This window comes from Neofelis nebulosa, chromosome 13 (assembly GCF_028018385.1).
Source record: "Neofelis nebulosa isolate mNeoNeb1 chromosome 13, mNeoNeb1.pri, whole genome shotgun sequence".
NCBI classification, from domain to species: domain Eukaryota; kingdom Metazoa; phylum Chordata; class Mammalia; order Carnivora; family Felidae; genus Neofelis; species Neofelis nebulosa.
The window spans coordinates 27,689,313-27,705,952 of NC_080794.1; the positions used below are offsets into that span (position 1 = coordinate 27,689,313).

General features: G+C 37.4%; 1 protein-coding gene across 2 annotated transcripts in view; it reads right to left on the bottom strand.

Annotated features, from left to right (window-relative positions):
- Positions 1-6,557: 6,557 nt before the first annotated feature.
- The window catches only part of TMEM26 (transmembrane protein 26), a 48,721-nt gene continuing 38,638 nt past the window's right edge, over positions 6,558-16,640 (bottom strand). The window contains exons 5-6 of one of the 2 annotated variants that reach the window (XM_058696438.1): positions 13,389-13,465; positions 6,558-10,645 (exon numbers count right to left, since the gene is read on the bottom strand). In XM_058696438.1, the coding sequence (XP_058552421.1) occupies positions 10,221-10,645; positions 13,389-13,465 (502 nt within the window). In that variant the 3' untranslated portion in view covers positions 6,558-10,220. The remainder of the gene's footprint in view (positions 10,646-13,388; positions 13,466-16,640) is intronic. The other variant, XM_058696439.1, reaches the window with a different exon arrangement.

Here is a 16,640-nt window from a genome sequence, read left to right on the forward strand (position 1 = left end):
GATGTCTTATTTATGTTTATCTATCCAGATATCATCTCTCTATCATATTTCTACCCAAAATAAAATATTCACAAATGAATGGCTTCCAAATTATTAATTATGAACATTGTAGTTAGGGGATTGGGGTTCTCTGTGATTTTTACCCTCTTCCTTTTAGTTTTCTGTATGTTTGAAATCATTACATGGAACATATAAGACTTATATATCACAGAAAAGCAATATAATTACATCATTACACAAAATAAGAAAGAGGATTCAGCAAATGTATGAATGAGGAAAGTCAATCAAAGATGACAACCTAGCTTGAGCCAAAATGGCTGGAATGATGGTGGTTGTGTTAACAGAAATAGAAGGTTCAAGAAAAGGAACTGATTTAGGAGAGGGCATGCTCTGAATCCAAGTGTGGACGTGTTGACCTGGAAGTGCCAGAAGGGCATCTGCATGGAGACGTGGAAGAGAAGCTTGGGGGAAAGCTGGCAGTACAGACAGAAGAGATCATTGGTAGGAGTGAAATTGCAAAGGGAGAGATGAGCCCAGATGGACAAGATAGAATTTATACATTTAGAGAGTGCAAGAGTCAACAGACCCATGGATGGAGAAGGAACCAACAATGAGGGAATATGAGAACTGAAAGTGAGGGTCTCACAGCACCACAGGAGTAGAGGGGACCACAAGGAAGAGGCATTCCACAGCACCCAAGGCAGAGTGTTAAGGAGGAAGATGGCTGGGAATGTCTGTTGTGTTTGGTGATTAGGTTTTCCCTATGTTCACGCATAGGAGTAGGTAAGCATCATGTTCTCAAAGAATAGTTAACTTTAGGAAAAGCTCAAGAAATGACAGTAAATGAACAAAGTAGAATAAATGGATCGATAGTATGATTTTAGTTTTGTAAAAGAATTAACGGCATAAATAAACAGAAAAAATAATGTGCTCAACAGTAGTTTTTAAGCAGCTACTATGTGCTAGCCACTGGGGACAAAAAGATGAACAAGACAGATACCCTTGACCTTTACATTTTCACGACAGGTAGGATAGACAGTAAAGATGATTTCAACTAATGAAAAATGCTAGGAAAAAGAAATAAAGATCGATATCATGGAGATTATTGAGGAAGTTAAAAAGTGATGGGCTCTCTGAGGACCTGGCATTTAAGTTGGAATCCAAATAAAAAGGATCCAGGGTGAAGGTTTCAGGAAGCACCAGCAAGAACAAAGTCCCCAAAACAGAAAAAAAAAAACTTGGTGTTTTCCGGGAGCAGACAAAATTTCAGTATGTCTGGAGCTGTGTGGTTATTATATTATATTATAAGACATGGCCCATACCCTCAAACAGCTCACAGGTGTGGAAGAGACAGACACACAAACAAATCATTACATACATTATGATAAACATGAGGACAGAGACAAGAACTAAGTGCTGTGAACACACAGTAAAGGAGGAGAGTCACTCAGTTCCATAAGCAGATAGATGTGATCTTTGAGCTAAGCCTTTGGAAGCTTCTGGGGGTTTTTGTTTGTTTGTTGTTTTGTTTTGTTTTTGTTTGTTTTTGTTTTATTTTTTTGCTAAGATTGGTGACCACTGATGGGAAGTATTGCTAGAAGGGGGAATCTTTGTAAGGAGCAGGGGAAGGCATCACTTAGGCAATATAAACAGAAGTATAAATAAATAAATAAATAAATAAATAAATAAATAAATAAATACAGGAAAAACTACAACTGTCAGCTGAGAAGACCTGAGAAGAAGAGAGGAAAACTTCCGAGAATCACTGACCTGTTGCTTCTCCTGTAGCCTCTAGTCTGGGACCATGATAAGTGATAAATCCCCTAGCTCTACCTAGCATTGTTTCTTTGAGGGAAACCCTAGAAATCAGAGACCTGAGACTGGAGCATTTTCTACTTTCAGACAATACCTGCACTCACTCTGCTGGAGTTTCTAAAGGCTACAGAAGATCTTGGCCAATGGGACCATTCTTCCTTCCTTTAGCCATCAACTCTGGATGGGAAAATGGGCCACCCAGAAGAGATAAGGGGTCAGTAGACAAAGAATCAGTAATAGAGTGGTAGCATTGCTAAAGGACTACCTTTAAAGGCATTGTTAAAAAAAGAAATAGCAAAGTACGCAAACTTTACATTGCTGTGTAAAGGATAATGACATGTTTAGGGGAGCATGAGGCATGAGTACTATGTTATGGTGGAAGGGATGTGTGTGTGTATGTGTGTGTGTGTGTGTGTGTGTGTGTGTGTGTATGTGCACCCACATATGTAAAGTGATGGGAAACAAAGCTGAAAAGTCAAATTAGGGTCAGCTTGTAAAATATCTTCAATGACTTTCCTGGGACTTTATGCTTGATCTTGTTGGCAATGAGGCATCATCATTTTGAATACAAGAGAGACATGATCCACTGTGCATTTTAGAACAGCTCTGAATGAAGTTTGGAATATTTAGGGGGGATTAAACCAGGAGGGTGGAGGGCCAGTTGAAAAATGACAAGAGTCCCTGATGCAAGAAATGATGAGACATTAAATGAGGGCATTAGCAGTTGAAACAGAAAGGGTAGGTTAAAGATTTAAAGAAAATTATGAACAGCATAACTGAAAGAATGTGAGTAGGAAGGATCAGAAAGAACAGCCATGGGTCAAGGATATCTCCAGTTTTCATGTGGGTGCCTGTGTGGCCGGCAAAGACTGCTAGCCATTATATGGAACACATGGAGGGGAGTCTATTGAGACTGGGGTATGGTCAGGTAAGCGTTCTATATATACTGAGTGTGAGAGGCTTGCAGAGTAGCCAGGGGAGGTGCAAATCCAGGCATGGAATCTAGGAAAGAGATTGAAATTAGATACCCCAAATCCCCACAAGTTATAGAAGTTAGTTGAAACCAAGAGACTTGATGAAATAATTACAGCTTTTGACCCAGCTGTTAGCTGTCACTCAGGTCATTTGGGAACGTTTGAATAATAGGGAAGAACATTCTTTGCCAGAAGGTAGAAACAATCCCCAAGATCCCAGAACCACAACCATCTGAATTCTCCAGCTCTGCACTTGGCAGACGCTGAAAATCAGCATCCACAGAGAAAACATATTTTGTCTTGTAGATTCAAGTTTCCTTGCCCGAAATTCTTAGTTTGGATACAAAGACTATATGATATCTGACATATGGTTGGTTTAGGAATTTTCGTTTTCCTCAATAATATGATCAGACTTGTATATGATCCATTTGATCACTCAGCACAATCAATTTTAAGCTGAGTAAATATTTGACAAAACCCTAAACAGCTTTACATACACAAGTTAGATGGACTATGAATATGGACTTGTAAACATATGCAAAGATTCTTTCCGAGTTTTCTTTCAGGGCTCTTCAGTTCTCTATCTCTCCTGGGGAAATCAGTTTGACTCTGTAATTCAATGTGAAATAACTCTGTGGTTTGTTTTGGTGGCTTCATAAATGTCAGGAGGTGTGAAAGTGTCAGACTGGCCATTTCAAAGTTTCTCCATGGTATGCATTAAGAGCCATTGAATTGTTTTGGTTGGTTTGATTTTTCTGTGGTCTTATAGATTTATTCATTATTTAATTTCCCAAGGTTTCAAGCTTCATAAGGCAAGCAGAATTTCACATGGTTTAAACCTTTGATTCATCTAAAGCGTATAAAGATCATTCTTAGTTATAATGGCAAAGTCTATATTTTCTTGAGTGAAAATGATTGATGTGCTTTTGCTTTATTTGCAGAATGATATTAGAGTGTCTACACGTGGCAGAAGGCTCTGTAAGCTGGTGAGGTTTGTTTTTTATTAATAATTGTTTTTAAAATCACTAAAATAGGGGTGCCTGATTGGCTCAGTCAGTTAAGCGTCTGACTTCGGCTCAGGTCATGATCTCACAGCTCGTGGGTTCGAGCCCCATATCGGGCTCTGTGCTGACAGCTTGGAGCCTGGAGCCTGCTTCGGATTCCATGTCTCCCTCTCTCTCTGCCCCTCCTATGTTCACACTCTGTCTCTCTCTTTCCTTCAAAAATAAATAAATATTTAAAAAAAGCTCACGGATGTGCAAGTGTTGTTAAAAAAATAAAATCACTAAAATAATGAATACTTAAGACTTTCAAATTGTAAAAAGTAAAGCAGCCAAAAAAAAAAAAAAGAATAGAAAAGGTGGGAACATCTATGATCATCAGAAACTTGGGGATCATTTTGTAGGTTTACCAGTCACTTGTAAAGATGAATAACATTTATAAAAAGAGTGACATACTAACCTCATGGTTTGTTCCCTTAGTTTGACCTAGCAAAATATCGAAGTGATTGTTCCTTAGCAGCACTTATGCATCTGCTTTATTCCTTTAAAAAGCTTCACAGTATTATGTAGTATAGCTATTTCATAATTTAATAATGATCCTATGGATGGACACTATGCTACTGCTATAGAAAATACTGCTTTGAATGGCTTTATACCTACATTTTTGTGCACATTATCTGTAGGATACTTCCTTGGAAAGCTGAGTTGCTGGGTCAGATAACAAATGTATTTTTAACTCTGACTAATATTGCCAAATCATCTTCCAAAGAAGTTATACCAATTTATATCCTCACTTGCAATGAGTAAGAACGCCCATTTCCCTTGAGTCCTTCTAATACAACATCCTAAAACATTTTTGAATCTTGGCCAACCTGATAATTGAAAAATGGTGTCTTGTGGTTTCGTCTGCATTTGAAAAATGGTATTTCATTGTGGTTTGATTTGCATTTCCTTAACTATTCCTTTTGCATTGAATCATATACCTTTTGCTTATTTTTCCAAAGGATTTGTTTCTCTTATTTGTAAGAGCTGTTTGCTCATTATGAGAAAAATAACAATTTGTTACATTTGTTGCAAGAGTATTTACCTAGTTCATTATTCAATTTTTGAATTCACTTACGGTTTTTTCATGATGCTAAATTTTTTAAATTTTTTTTTTTTTGAGAGAGAGAGAGAGAGAGAGAGAGAGAGAGAGAGAGAGAGAGGAGTGGGGTTGGGTCAGAGAGAGAGGGAAACAGAATCTGAAGTAGGCTCCAGGCTCCAAGCTGTCAGCACAGATCCAACGCAGGGCTCGAGCCCATGAACTGTGAGATCATGATCTGAGCTGAAGTCAGAGGCTTAAGTGACTGAACCACCCAGGTGCCCCTATGATGCTAAAATTTTTAATTTTACAAGTTGAAATTTATTATTTCCTATGGTTTCTAGTTTTATATCTAACTTAGAAAACATTCTCACAATTGCAATTATAATATATTTTTAAAATTTGTAATGTTTAACTCTTTGATCCATCTGGAAATATTTTGGACATAAGGGTTGAGATAGGTATTCAATTTGATATTTTAAAAACCTTAAACCACATACAATACTTTGTCACCCCTCTACTCATGATTTATCATATATCAAAACCCTTATGTATTTCAACCTATTTCTTGACCTTATTCTGTTCCTTTTTTTCTGCCTGACAGAACTGAATTCTCTTGGTTATTGTAGCTGTATATTTAAATATACTGAAAGCTCTTTCTCATTTTTTTTTCTTACTTTCAGTATTTTCCAGGCTTTCTTTCATCCTTACTTTATCAAAAAGTCTTTAGGATTAGCTTGGGTAATCATTAAAAAGTAAAATCTTATTGCTGTCATTATGGTGGTTGTGTTAAATTTATAGATCAATTTAGGAGAAATTCTTTAAAATATCAAGGCAGCTAACTGTTCTCCAATAGAAATGTAACTTATGATGTTAAATTATCCACTGAGGTCTTCAAAATCATTTTTGAAGTTTTCTTTACATAAATCTTGTACCAAGTTTACTGAGTTTATTCCTATGTACTTTATGGTTCTAGCTTATATTGTAATGGAAATCTCTCATTCAAATACATATTTTATGTGATGTATGTTTATATAGAGAAAAGCATTGATTTTTGCATGATGTTAGATTATTATTTTTAATACTACCGTATTTTTGCATGTTTTTGCATGTTTTGCATGTTTTGCATGTTTTTCTTGGATGTTCAAGACTCAATCTTCTAGAATTAAATAGTAAACTTGACTTCTTTCTACTTTCTATATCTCTCATTTCTCTTGTATAACTGCACTGACATCATTCTCCAGAAAATGATAGTGATGTATTTCTGACACCTTTGGCCATTCAGAAATTTTAAACCTTTATTGATCTGTCAATCTTTTCTCTCATAGCTTCTGGGTTTCATGTCTTGCTTTGAAAGACCTTCCCATTCCCCAATGCTAAAGACACATTCCATATTTTCTTCTAATATTTTATAGTTTTCACTTTTACATTTAGTTCTTTAATCCATCTGGAATTTATTTCTATATATTGCGTGAGATAAAAATCTCACTTTATTTTTTCCAGATGGTTCACAAAATTTCCCAACATCATTTATAAAATTGGTCAGTCTTTCCTCGCTAGTTTGAAATGCCACTTTAGTCACATTCTAAATAGATGTTTTTTTTAAATCCAAGTTTAAAAATTAAATGAAACTAATGACAGTAGACAACAAAGACAAGATATGCAGACAGATAACAGACATCAAGATAAGGTTCTACACAAACTATTTAATGTGTATAATAAAATACAAAGGTCATTCATAGCAAAATAGTATAAATATAAATAATTCAGAGAAAATATTCTCACAAAATATTCTAGAAAGAAGGATTTAGAGGAGGGACATGTGTAAAATATAAGGCTGCAACAGTTGATTATTCGAACATTGTTTAAAGTTCCTCCCATCATAGGGAAAGTTATTTGAAGCCTCAAGGCTATAAATGTTCTCCAGCTGCCTTGTATCAGATATTAGCAAGAGTGGATAAGAATGTCCAGTAAGTAAAAAGAAGTTAGAAAAAACAACAACAAAAGGAACAGTCTCTTCTTATAATTCAAGATTTTTTTTTATGTGCATCTTTAAGGCCCTGCAGTATATTTCAACATTCCACTTTCCTAGAGCTGAAGTAGAGTGAAGGTGGACAGAGGCTTGGCCTTTTGCCTCTCTAGCTCTCTTTTAACAGGAGAATGGATCCCGAATCATTGAAATTAAATGCCAAAGAGAATAGAAAAAAGTCAATGTTGAACTCTGAAACTTGGGAGGAAACCCTAAACCATGTGAACAGACAATGCATGCCTTTCCAGGGCTTTGGAAACTTTCCAATAAAGAAAAAATTCACAATTAGTATTACAATAGTGAATCCTGGTACTTCTTGGCTCTTTCTGATCTTACAAGGCCTGAAATGTTGCCGCATGTGAATGGAAGCACTGCAGAGCCAACTGCTAGATCTGCAAGATTTTTCGTTTTGGAAGATTAGAAAGGATGTTATTGGCCGATACGAATTTTTATTTTTTTATGTTAGTTCCAGTTTATGTTATCTGTAAATAAAAATTAACAGAATGATGAAAGACAAAGACAGCTAGACATCTTGCACGATGAAGTCACGTCCTTTGAGACCTATCTTACTAAGGTGAAAAGTAAACCCACGAGATGGTTATAAGGTTTGTTTGCACGCAGCGTCGTTGAAACACGTACACTGTTTTCTCACAAGGAGAATATGTTTTTATGGAGGACGTTTGATCGGTCTTCAATCAAGCCATTCAGGAACAACTACCACAACAATAACCACAGCACCACAAACAAGCCACTCTCTTAGGTGGCCGGGGATTAGTGTGTCACGTGTCTTGTGCAAGGCTGTAGAGAGGGATGGCTTACAACACATTGTACAGATGGTCCAAATCGTTATCTGATTAGAAATAAAATGGAAGCAAGTCCCAGGCTGTCAATCAATATATGGGCGGTAACTACTGATCTAGCCACTTTACATAGCAAAGGCTGGGATGTTTTCAAACACTCCAACGTTTAGCAATCTGCAATAAAAGTATACAATTAAATGAATACAATTCTAACTCTTGCCATCAGGGGTCCTAGGGATACAACCTGGATTTAGGTTTTGTTTTTAAATAAACGAAATGAATATAGGTTTTTTTCTGCTATAAAAACAGTCGAAAAGAGTGAGCGTACTGGCAGTTAGGTTAACAAATGCTGCCCTTAGCAGATTTTCCTGGAAAACCTTGTACAGCGTGTGTCTATTTTTGCCACTATTCATTGCCGAGTCGGTCCTCTGTGCTCTCTGCCATCCTGGCACTCTAAGGAAAGCAAGACTCTGGACTTCCCATTTCCCAGGCCTTTGGAGGAGTGCTAATTACAAAATACTTTACTTAAACACTAGGAATTCATTCACGAAGCCCAGCCAAGTCTCATTTTTGAAAGCATTTAAAAATATCCTTGCAACAGCTCGTACTACTTTATAGTTTATCTATTTTTAGATGTTCAATGTTTGTTTTGCTGGGAGAAAAAAAATTAAAACATGAAAAGTATGCCATGAGCAACTCTGCAGTAATAAGCAGCACATACATGTTGTGGAGGAAAACATTCAACATAAAACAGTCAACATAAAAACAGATTCTGCGAGGCACTCTTATAAATAGTAGCAGTTATTATTTTGCTTCCAATTGCTAAGCATTTTAAATAACACGCCCTTAAAAGTTGTCAAGTTCTTTATATAAATATAATTTCCTGATCTTAAGGTTCACAAAATTATTATGAAAATTACAAATGTACTCCATTAGTTTCACATGTAAGTTCTATAATCATCACCTTGTTAAAATTAGAAACACAAGGAAGAAAAGGAAGAAACAGAAACGCATTATGAGGCACCAAAGCCATGAAGTGGAAAATACCAATTTCTCTGTATAAAAACAGAATTTGCCTAGGAAACTTTTTACCCAGTGCTTTGAGCAGATATCATTCACACAGATTTATAGATAAAATTGTTCTGATTGGTTGTCACACAGCCACACCCAACTTAAGGTCATACTGTGTCTTATCTTTCATGTCCCTTTGAATTCCTCAGCATACTAACAAGCAGGAATTGTGCCTTGAACCCTAAAAGAAGAGTTTTGGAACTGCTTGCCTCACATGTAATTACTGCTATATAGTCAGGTAACTTTCCACACTGCATCTTAAAAGCAAAAATCATTTCAAAAGGTTCTGAATGACCTCCATCTAGAAAGTACAGATGTGTATAAAGGGTAACGTATGGCTATTTCAACACTGGGGAAGTGAAGTCATTAATGCAGGCAAGAAAAGCGAATTTTCTGACATCCACAATGCTGTGGCATCTTCTGAGCCCTGTCACTAATCAAGGGCTGTTGGCTGTGTGTAGGGCTGATGCCAGCCTCCAGCCCCAGTACCTTCCCTGAGACCAAAGGCAGGCTGGGCTCCATAGTGGCAGCTCAGAGGAGTTCTGCCTACCACTGGCGGACTCCAGAAACTATGGTAACACTTAAAGGGACTGAAACACCTTTATTCACTGCTTCAGTGCTTCCTTGCTTCAACCCACATAATTCGACTTGGCAATGGAGAAAACGGTAAAGTAGAGTTAAGAAAAATACTGACGAATACCGCAAATCATGTTTCAGGGTGGAAATTGTGACTTTGCTAGCATTACCAGTATTTCCTGCCTCACAACCGAAATGGCTTGCTGTGAATTTCGCAGTGCCCAAGCCAAAAGCAATAAAATTTCTGTAAGAGCATATGCGCCATGACAGAATACCACATCAGCCCAGAAAAATGATTTTCCTGGGAAGGTCTGTGCAGCGATGAAGAGAGCTCTCAATGCCATGGAAGCTGGGCAGAGATTTTCACTGCTTCCAGCTCACAGTGAGGTAATTTTAAAAGCACTTTTCCCTTCATTTGTTCTGCATTCACTGAATGTACATTTTTTGATGTCAGGGGACATTGCAGAAAAGATCAGATGAGATAGTCTGACAATGGAGCCAAAGTTCAAAGCTTCTCTATTTTCAGGTAACAGCCGTGACAGTTTGTCTGCACTAAATCTTTTTGAGGGCATGTCACTGTAACCCTGTCCATAGCTTTTCAAACAGTTCAAGACAAACAAATCACTTAGTCGTTGAACAACTATAACATCTGATACCATCACACAGAAGTTGTAGCGATAGCCACTAATCAAAGTTCTTTCCATTCAGTCGAAAAAAGAAAATTCCTCGGCTTTGGCTTAAGATCGCTTTTTATGTTGTTCCTTTGAAAATTATTACATGCTAAAGTTAAAAAAGAAGGGGGGGGGTAGATTCTGTCTGTAAGAGGAACCAGAAAGTCGAACGTTCTAGCTGCATGCTGCTGTCAGCAAGGAACTACGGTGTGGGGTGAGAGTGCTCAGGGGTGACAGGCAAGGCCTGCAAGGGGGTACCCAAGCCCCCATTAGAGCCACTCGCCCAATCTCCAGGTGAGATCCCACTCACAGCTGGCTCACACGGGCAGCTGTGCTCTGCTTTCAGTCTTCCTGGCCGATTTCGCAAGGAAGCACGGACATCCAGCCCCAGCACCACCAAGCGATAGAGTTGTAACACCACCACAAGGAAATTCTTTGCGGCAAAGAACACCAGCATCTGGTTTATCACTTTGAAATAGGTCATCAATATGAGACGCACGACAAGGAAGGGACCATCTTGTATGAAGATGCTGATTCCAATGTTCCACAGATCGGCACTGTACTGGCAAAAAAACAGACTGGGGAACCCCCTCATTGCCACAGACAAGGGGCAGACGACATGCTGTACTGAGAACACAAGATAGACCAATTAGCACATCCCTGAAATGTATAAGGCAGAATGAAATGGGGAAGAGTCATTAACAATGGGTGCTGTGCTAGTTAACAATTGGGAGTGATTCTATAATTTAATTCTGGGGGGGAAAGGTGACACCACCCTTTACATTTAACACCACCCTTAGTCACCCCTTAACTATTTAATATCCTTAGTAATTTTATATTTAAAATCAAGAATCTGTTATAATTTCAATAAAACACCAAAGAAAGCCAGTCATCATGTTTCTATCCATGTAACAAATTTTAGATCACCTTTTAGTCTGAATCCTGGGGAAAGCACAATCAATTAGGCTAGCAAGAATATAGAACAAGACAAACTGCTGGGTCTGGTCCTTGGGATCTACTGCATAAGGAGACAGCACAGCCGGGCACTCTAGGCCTCAAGCCAGATAGACTGGCTGCCTCGTTTTTTTTAGCAAGATTCTGGCCAAGTTACTTAACCTTCCTGGGCCCACTTCTTCCTGTGAAAACTGAGGTAACAATGATGTCTGTGAGGAGAGGGGCCCCTATTCACCAGTTCTTTTTGTTTCCATTAGCTCCTCTCTGATTTCTCACTTCTCTCTTTCCCTTTGGATAATGAATGACTTATCTGACTGCTGAGTTTGGGAGACAGAACAGAGTATAGATACAAGGCCCAGATCCTTCTGTATCCTCCCTTTGGGATCTACCTGTTTCCTGGTTGACTTAGTCAGCCATATGTATAAACTATGTTGTGGAAATTCGAGTGTTTATAATTCAAATTGAAACTCAATTCATGTTGAACATATTTTTCTAATGGTGGGGGGACAAAAGCCCAAAATAAATGCCATTCTTATTTCATTTTGTCTAATGCCTTATGGTTTTGTTTCACAGTTTACAAGAAACACTGGATATAATTACTGATTTTCCAGTTGAACAAAAGGAGGCCCAATCAACAGATGAACCTTTTTGTTTTAATTTCTAAAATGCTAATTTAATTCAAGGTCAAGGGCATAATATAATCCTTTATAATAATGAAGCCTTCCATTTGGAATTTTCAAACAAAGAATGCCTTCGTCTACTGGAGCCTGCAAATATTATGAAGCTGCTTTGATATGGGTGAACATAATGTACTGTTTGTTGGAAAATACAATAGTGATTTAGTCAGAAGTAACATTTGGTCTTTGTTTTTCAAACAGCTGCATAACATTATCACCCCCAAAAGTTTACAGAATTTCTTTCCCAAATAAAAATTTTCTTAGCAAGTCTATAAACCACAAGATAGGGAAGGGTGAGGATCAGCAGAGTGAATGACAAAAGAAAAACCAACATAAGATCAATAGTGGCCTCTCCTAAGATGTTAGGGTCAGGAAATGGTTCTGAAGGGACCTCCTAAGACTGTTATTCAACATCTAAAGTGATGGTACCTTATATTCTGTTGGGAGACACCACCTGATCAATAAGTATAGACTGGGCACATTATGACAAAATGTGTGTGTGTGTGTGAGAGATGTGTGTTACTGGCAAAAATTTGTTTGTAATTATTAATTAGTAATGAGATTTGGGGTATTTTTAAAAAGCCACAGTCATTCTTTCCATCTACTATGGTGACAATTTTGTTTCATAAAGTGGTTGCTAAATTCTAAAATTACCTCTGAAAGTTCTGGGTCTATTAACATAAGCCAAAAAAAGATGCAGAGAAAATTAAAAATCCCTATTTTAGATTAGTTCTAATCCTGATGCCAGTGGGTAGGGTGCCATAAAAAAGAAGTTAGGTTTAAGGAAAATGTAATTACTAAATCCTAGAATTTCTTCAGAGTAAAGTGGCATCCTGGAGAATTCTCAAGTCAGAATTCCAGGGATCCTTCCTAGAAGTTAAGGGATGACTCCAGATCAATGCTGTCCAATTGAAACTTCTGTGATGGTAAAAATGTTCTGCTTAATCCGCTGCCTACCACAGCAGCCACATGTGGCAGTGGAGCACTTGAAATGAGGCTAGTGTGACTGAGGAACCGAACTTTGGATTTTGTTTAATTTTAATTAATTTTCATTTAAATTTCAATAGCCACATGTAGCTAGCAGGTACCATATTGGACAATGCAACTCTAGGTTAGTATGATATGCTTAGAAAACAGTTTCTTCTTGCAAAGTCTCAGGAGTTTATGTATTTATTAAAATAAGGCCAATGGAATTCCAAGGACTACTTCTAAGAAGAATTTTAATTTTCCATGAGACCCCAGAACTGCTCTTACTCCCTTGTGATGTTCTGACAAAGGGACAAAAATGAGCTCCTAAAATATCAAGAAGGAATATTTATATTCCAGCAAATGCGCTAAGCATTTTACAAACCATACCTTATTTAGTCTCACAAGAACCTTCAATCCTAGCTACTATGATTATCAGCCCCATTTCATCGGTGAGAAACTGAGGCACAGATGTCTTAACTAACTTGAGGGAGATTTTCCAACTCATACATGATAGAACCACTTTTGAAGAGAATGTAAACCTGTGCTCTGGTAACGTTCAGTTATCTCCCGCTCACCATGTAACAGGGTGGATCCACTAGTGTATTTCCTGAGTTTCAGTTGACTTTTCTTCTAAACTGAACTGGAATTAACATTGGGATATCAAAATGATTAAAATGATAATCCTCTCAGATGCCTCCTTAGCTTTATTACAGTTTTTAATCGAGAGTTAATCGTTTTCTGTTTCTCTGAGCAAACATCAAGACATTCACCTGCCAGGTCAAGTGGAAACTGCAGCATGCTCCAGGTCCATATAACAAGGATGGCATAGACTAGGGCAGGGCTATTCCTAAAATGCAGACATAATTTTAAATTAGTAATAAAAATATGATCATCTTTTAAGAAATAATTTATCTTTTTTTTCATATTTGAGTATGCACTAATAAACCTCTTGAGACTTGTCAAAACATCTTGGTGATATAAGAAACCCATGAAACTCCATGCATGATTATAATGGAATAATGAGGAAGTAAAAAAAAACAAAACACACAAAGCAAAACTGACACTTAAAATCCAACTCCCACATGTGCCAACATCTGTGTAAATTATGGCAAAGCCTCTTTGTCCCATATTGTTGTCTTTAGTTTTACAAAATCATGGAAACATTATTGGAGATAAATGCTAAGAATAATGTTAGACATTGACTCACAAATTCAGAGGGCTGATTTCAAGAATTCTCAAGAAAAAGTGAGAAATTTTTTGGTAAGATCATGAGACTCTAACTTAAAAATATATCTCACAAGGACTGGATGATGCTCAACAATGAAAAGCTCAGCATATAAAAGAAAACTATCTTCAGGTCAGAAAAAAGTGGAAAGATAAATCCAATAATCAAAAATTTACACTAGAATATGTAAGTCTAGGAATATGAGAGTTTCTTTCACTATTGTATCCCCAGGGCCTAAAACAGTGGCTGGAAAATAATAGACTCTCAACAAATATTTGTGGAAGGAATTGTTGAATGTACAGAAGAAGGATCCATACTTGGCAAATATACAAATGTCATCGACCTAAAAGAATGGTCTTGAATACTGAAGTCAGAAAGAATAGATGTTATAAAAATACAAAGGATACTATAGAAATGTCAAAGTCGATTTTTTTTAGTGAAAATACAAAGGAAGTTATCAATTTGAGATTAGTGGTATTATAGCAGATTTGATTGCCAACTTCTCTGTCAGGAGGGATTTTAATGTTGGAGAGGAATAGAAAGGCATCAGGGAAGAGTAGTTGAAACCAAAAGAAATGAGGTGATTGTAAAAGATATCTTTAAATGCTTCAAGTATTGAGGCCCTGAAAAATTAGATCTCAAAAACCATGAGCCATCATTATCTTGGCAGTTAATGGCAGAGACAAGGGTGGAGACAAAAAAAATAATAAAGTCTTAATTTTCAAAATGAAGCATAAGTGTATCTTAAAATACAAAAGGCACACTTACTATTAATCCCTAGTTAGGTTATACAAGTGATTATTTAGAAGATTTCTGAAAGCCCTTATGGAAGACAGTAATTACTAGGAATTAGCACAGCTTCCTTGAGAACAATTGCACTCAGTAAATACTAAGATCATTCTCTCTCTTTCTCTCTTCAATAGAGTTAGGATTACCAAAGAAGTAATGATAAATAAATTAATATCAGACATTTGGGTTTAAATAAGGCTTGTAAAAAAAGCCTCCCACAGTGTTCTTATTAACAAGATTAAGAAATGTTCGGGGCGCCTGGGTGGCGCAGTCGGTTAAGCGTCCGACTTCAGCCAGGTCACGATCTTGCGGTCCGTGAGTTCGAGCCCCGCGTCAGGCTCTGGGCTGATGGCTCGGAGCCTGGAGCCTGTTTCCGATTCTGTGTCTCCCTCTCTCTCTGCCCCTCCCCCGTTCATGCTCTGTCTCTCTCTGTCCCAAAAATAAAAAAAAAAAAAATAGGGGCGCCTGGGTGGCGCAGTCGGTTTGGCGTCCGACTTCAGCCAGGTCACGATCTCGCGGTCCGTGAGTTCGAGCCCCGCGTCAGGCTCTGGGCTGATGGCTCGGAGCCTGGATCTGCCCCTCCCCCGTTCATGCTCTGTCTCTCTCTGTCCCAAAAATAAATAAAAAACGTTGAAAAAAAAATTAAAAAAAAAAAATAATAATAATAAAAAAAAGAAATGTTCTGGGTGTGAGCACAATTAGGTGGATTTCTAAATCTGTAAATGACTCCCCAAAGGGAGCTCTCTGAGGGTTGCTGCAGGCTCTGTCTTTGATTCTGTTCTACTTCACATTTCACCAATGACTTGGTTGCACATTGATGGAAGGCTTCTCATACACACATAAGACATGGAGGTTGGATGGGAAACCATTTCCCCAGAAGACACAATCAGGATCCTAAAAGATCTTGTCAAGTTGTAACTGGATGACCTAGAATAGGATAGAAGAGATACCATTTCACAGCAGCCACCATAAAGAAAGCTCAAGGATTTTCCCTTACTATTATCTAATTATAAGTCCACAGTGTGACATTATCGGTGATTTTCCAAGATCAAATGCAATCATAGGTCTCTTCATAAGAAGTATAAAGTCTAGAATTTTAAGTGGAGATACCTAGGGAATGGAGTCTATAACTTTTCCGTCTTTGCAATGTCAATGTCTATATATAAGAGACCTCCAATAAGTTCCTGAAGTTTTAAACAATTTTGCCACAGTTTCTGAAGCTCATACTATTTCAGGAAGTTTTCTAAGGGTTTCTAAGGGTCACACTCATATCAATTCTACAAAATAGTTACACTTATCCCTATTAGACCAGTGAGGAAACTGAGGCACAGAATTGTAGAAACTTGTCCAAAGTAATGTGGTTATAAGTGTTGGAAGCAGAAATCAAAACTAGACAGCTGGTTTCAGCATCCGCCCTTTTAACCATTGTGCTAAACTTATTTACATAAAGGGAACAGAAAGTTTTAGCCTGCTATATTTTATAATGTCCAGAATATATCTGAAATATTAGGTATTGTGCTTCATGGTTTAGGAGGAAAGTTTATAAAGTTTTTGGTCCAAAGGAGAGAGACTAGGATGGTGAGAGATCTTAGAGCCATGTTCTATGTGGGATAGTTCAAGAACTAAAAACAAGACAAGAGTCCCTAAAAACTTTATTTCATATACTTAAAGGCTATCATGTGGAAAAGGAATTAAACATTTCTTGTGACTTCAGAGGGCCAATTCAGATTCAAAGGATTTTAGTGGCACCTATAAGAATCCAAATTTTATCACAATAGAGAAAAGTACTTTCTAATAATATCAAGTCAAAATGGAATGAGATGGCCTGGGGTTAGTATATTCTCTATTAGTGAAGATTTTCAAAGAAAGTCTGGACAAAAACTTGTTGAGAAAAAATTCTGGAGAGGATTTTGCAACAGATGTAAAATAGATTGTTCAATAGATGACGACTTTTGAAGTTTCTTCTAATCCCAAACTTCAATAATTCTACCAAAAACTCATGTGCAAT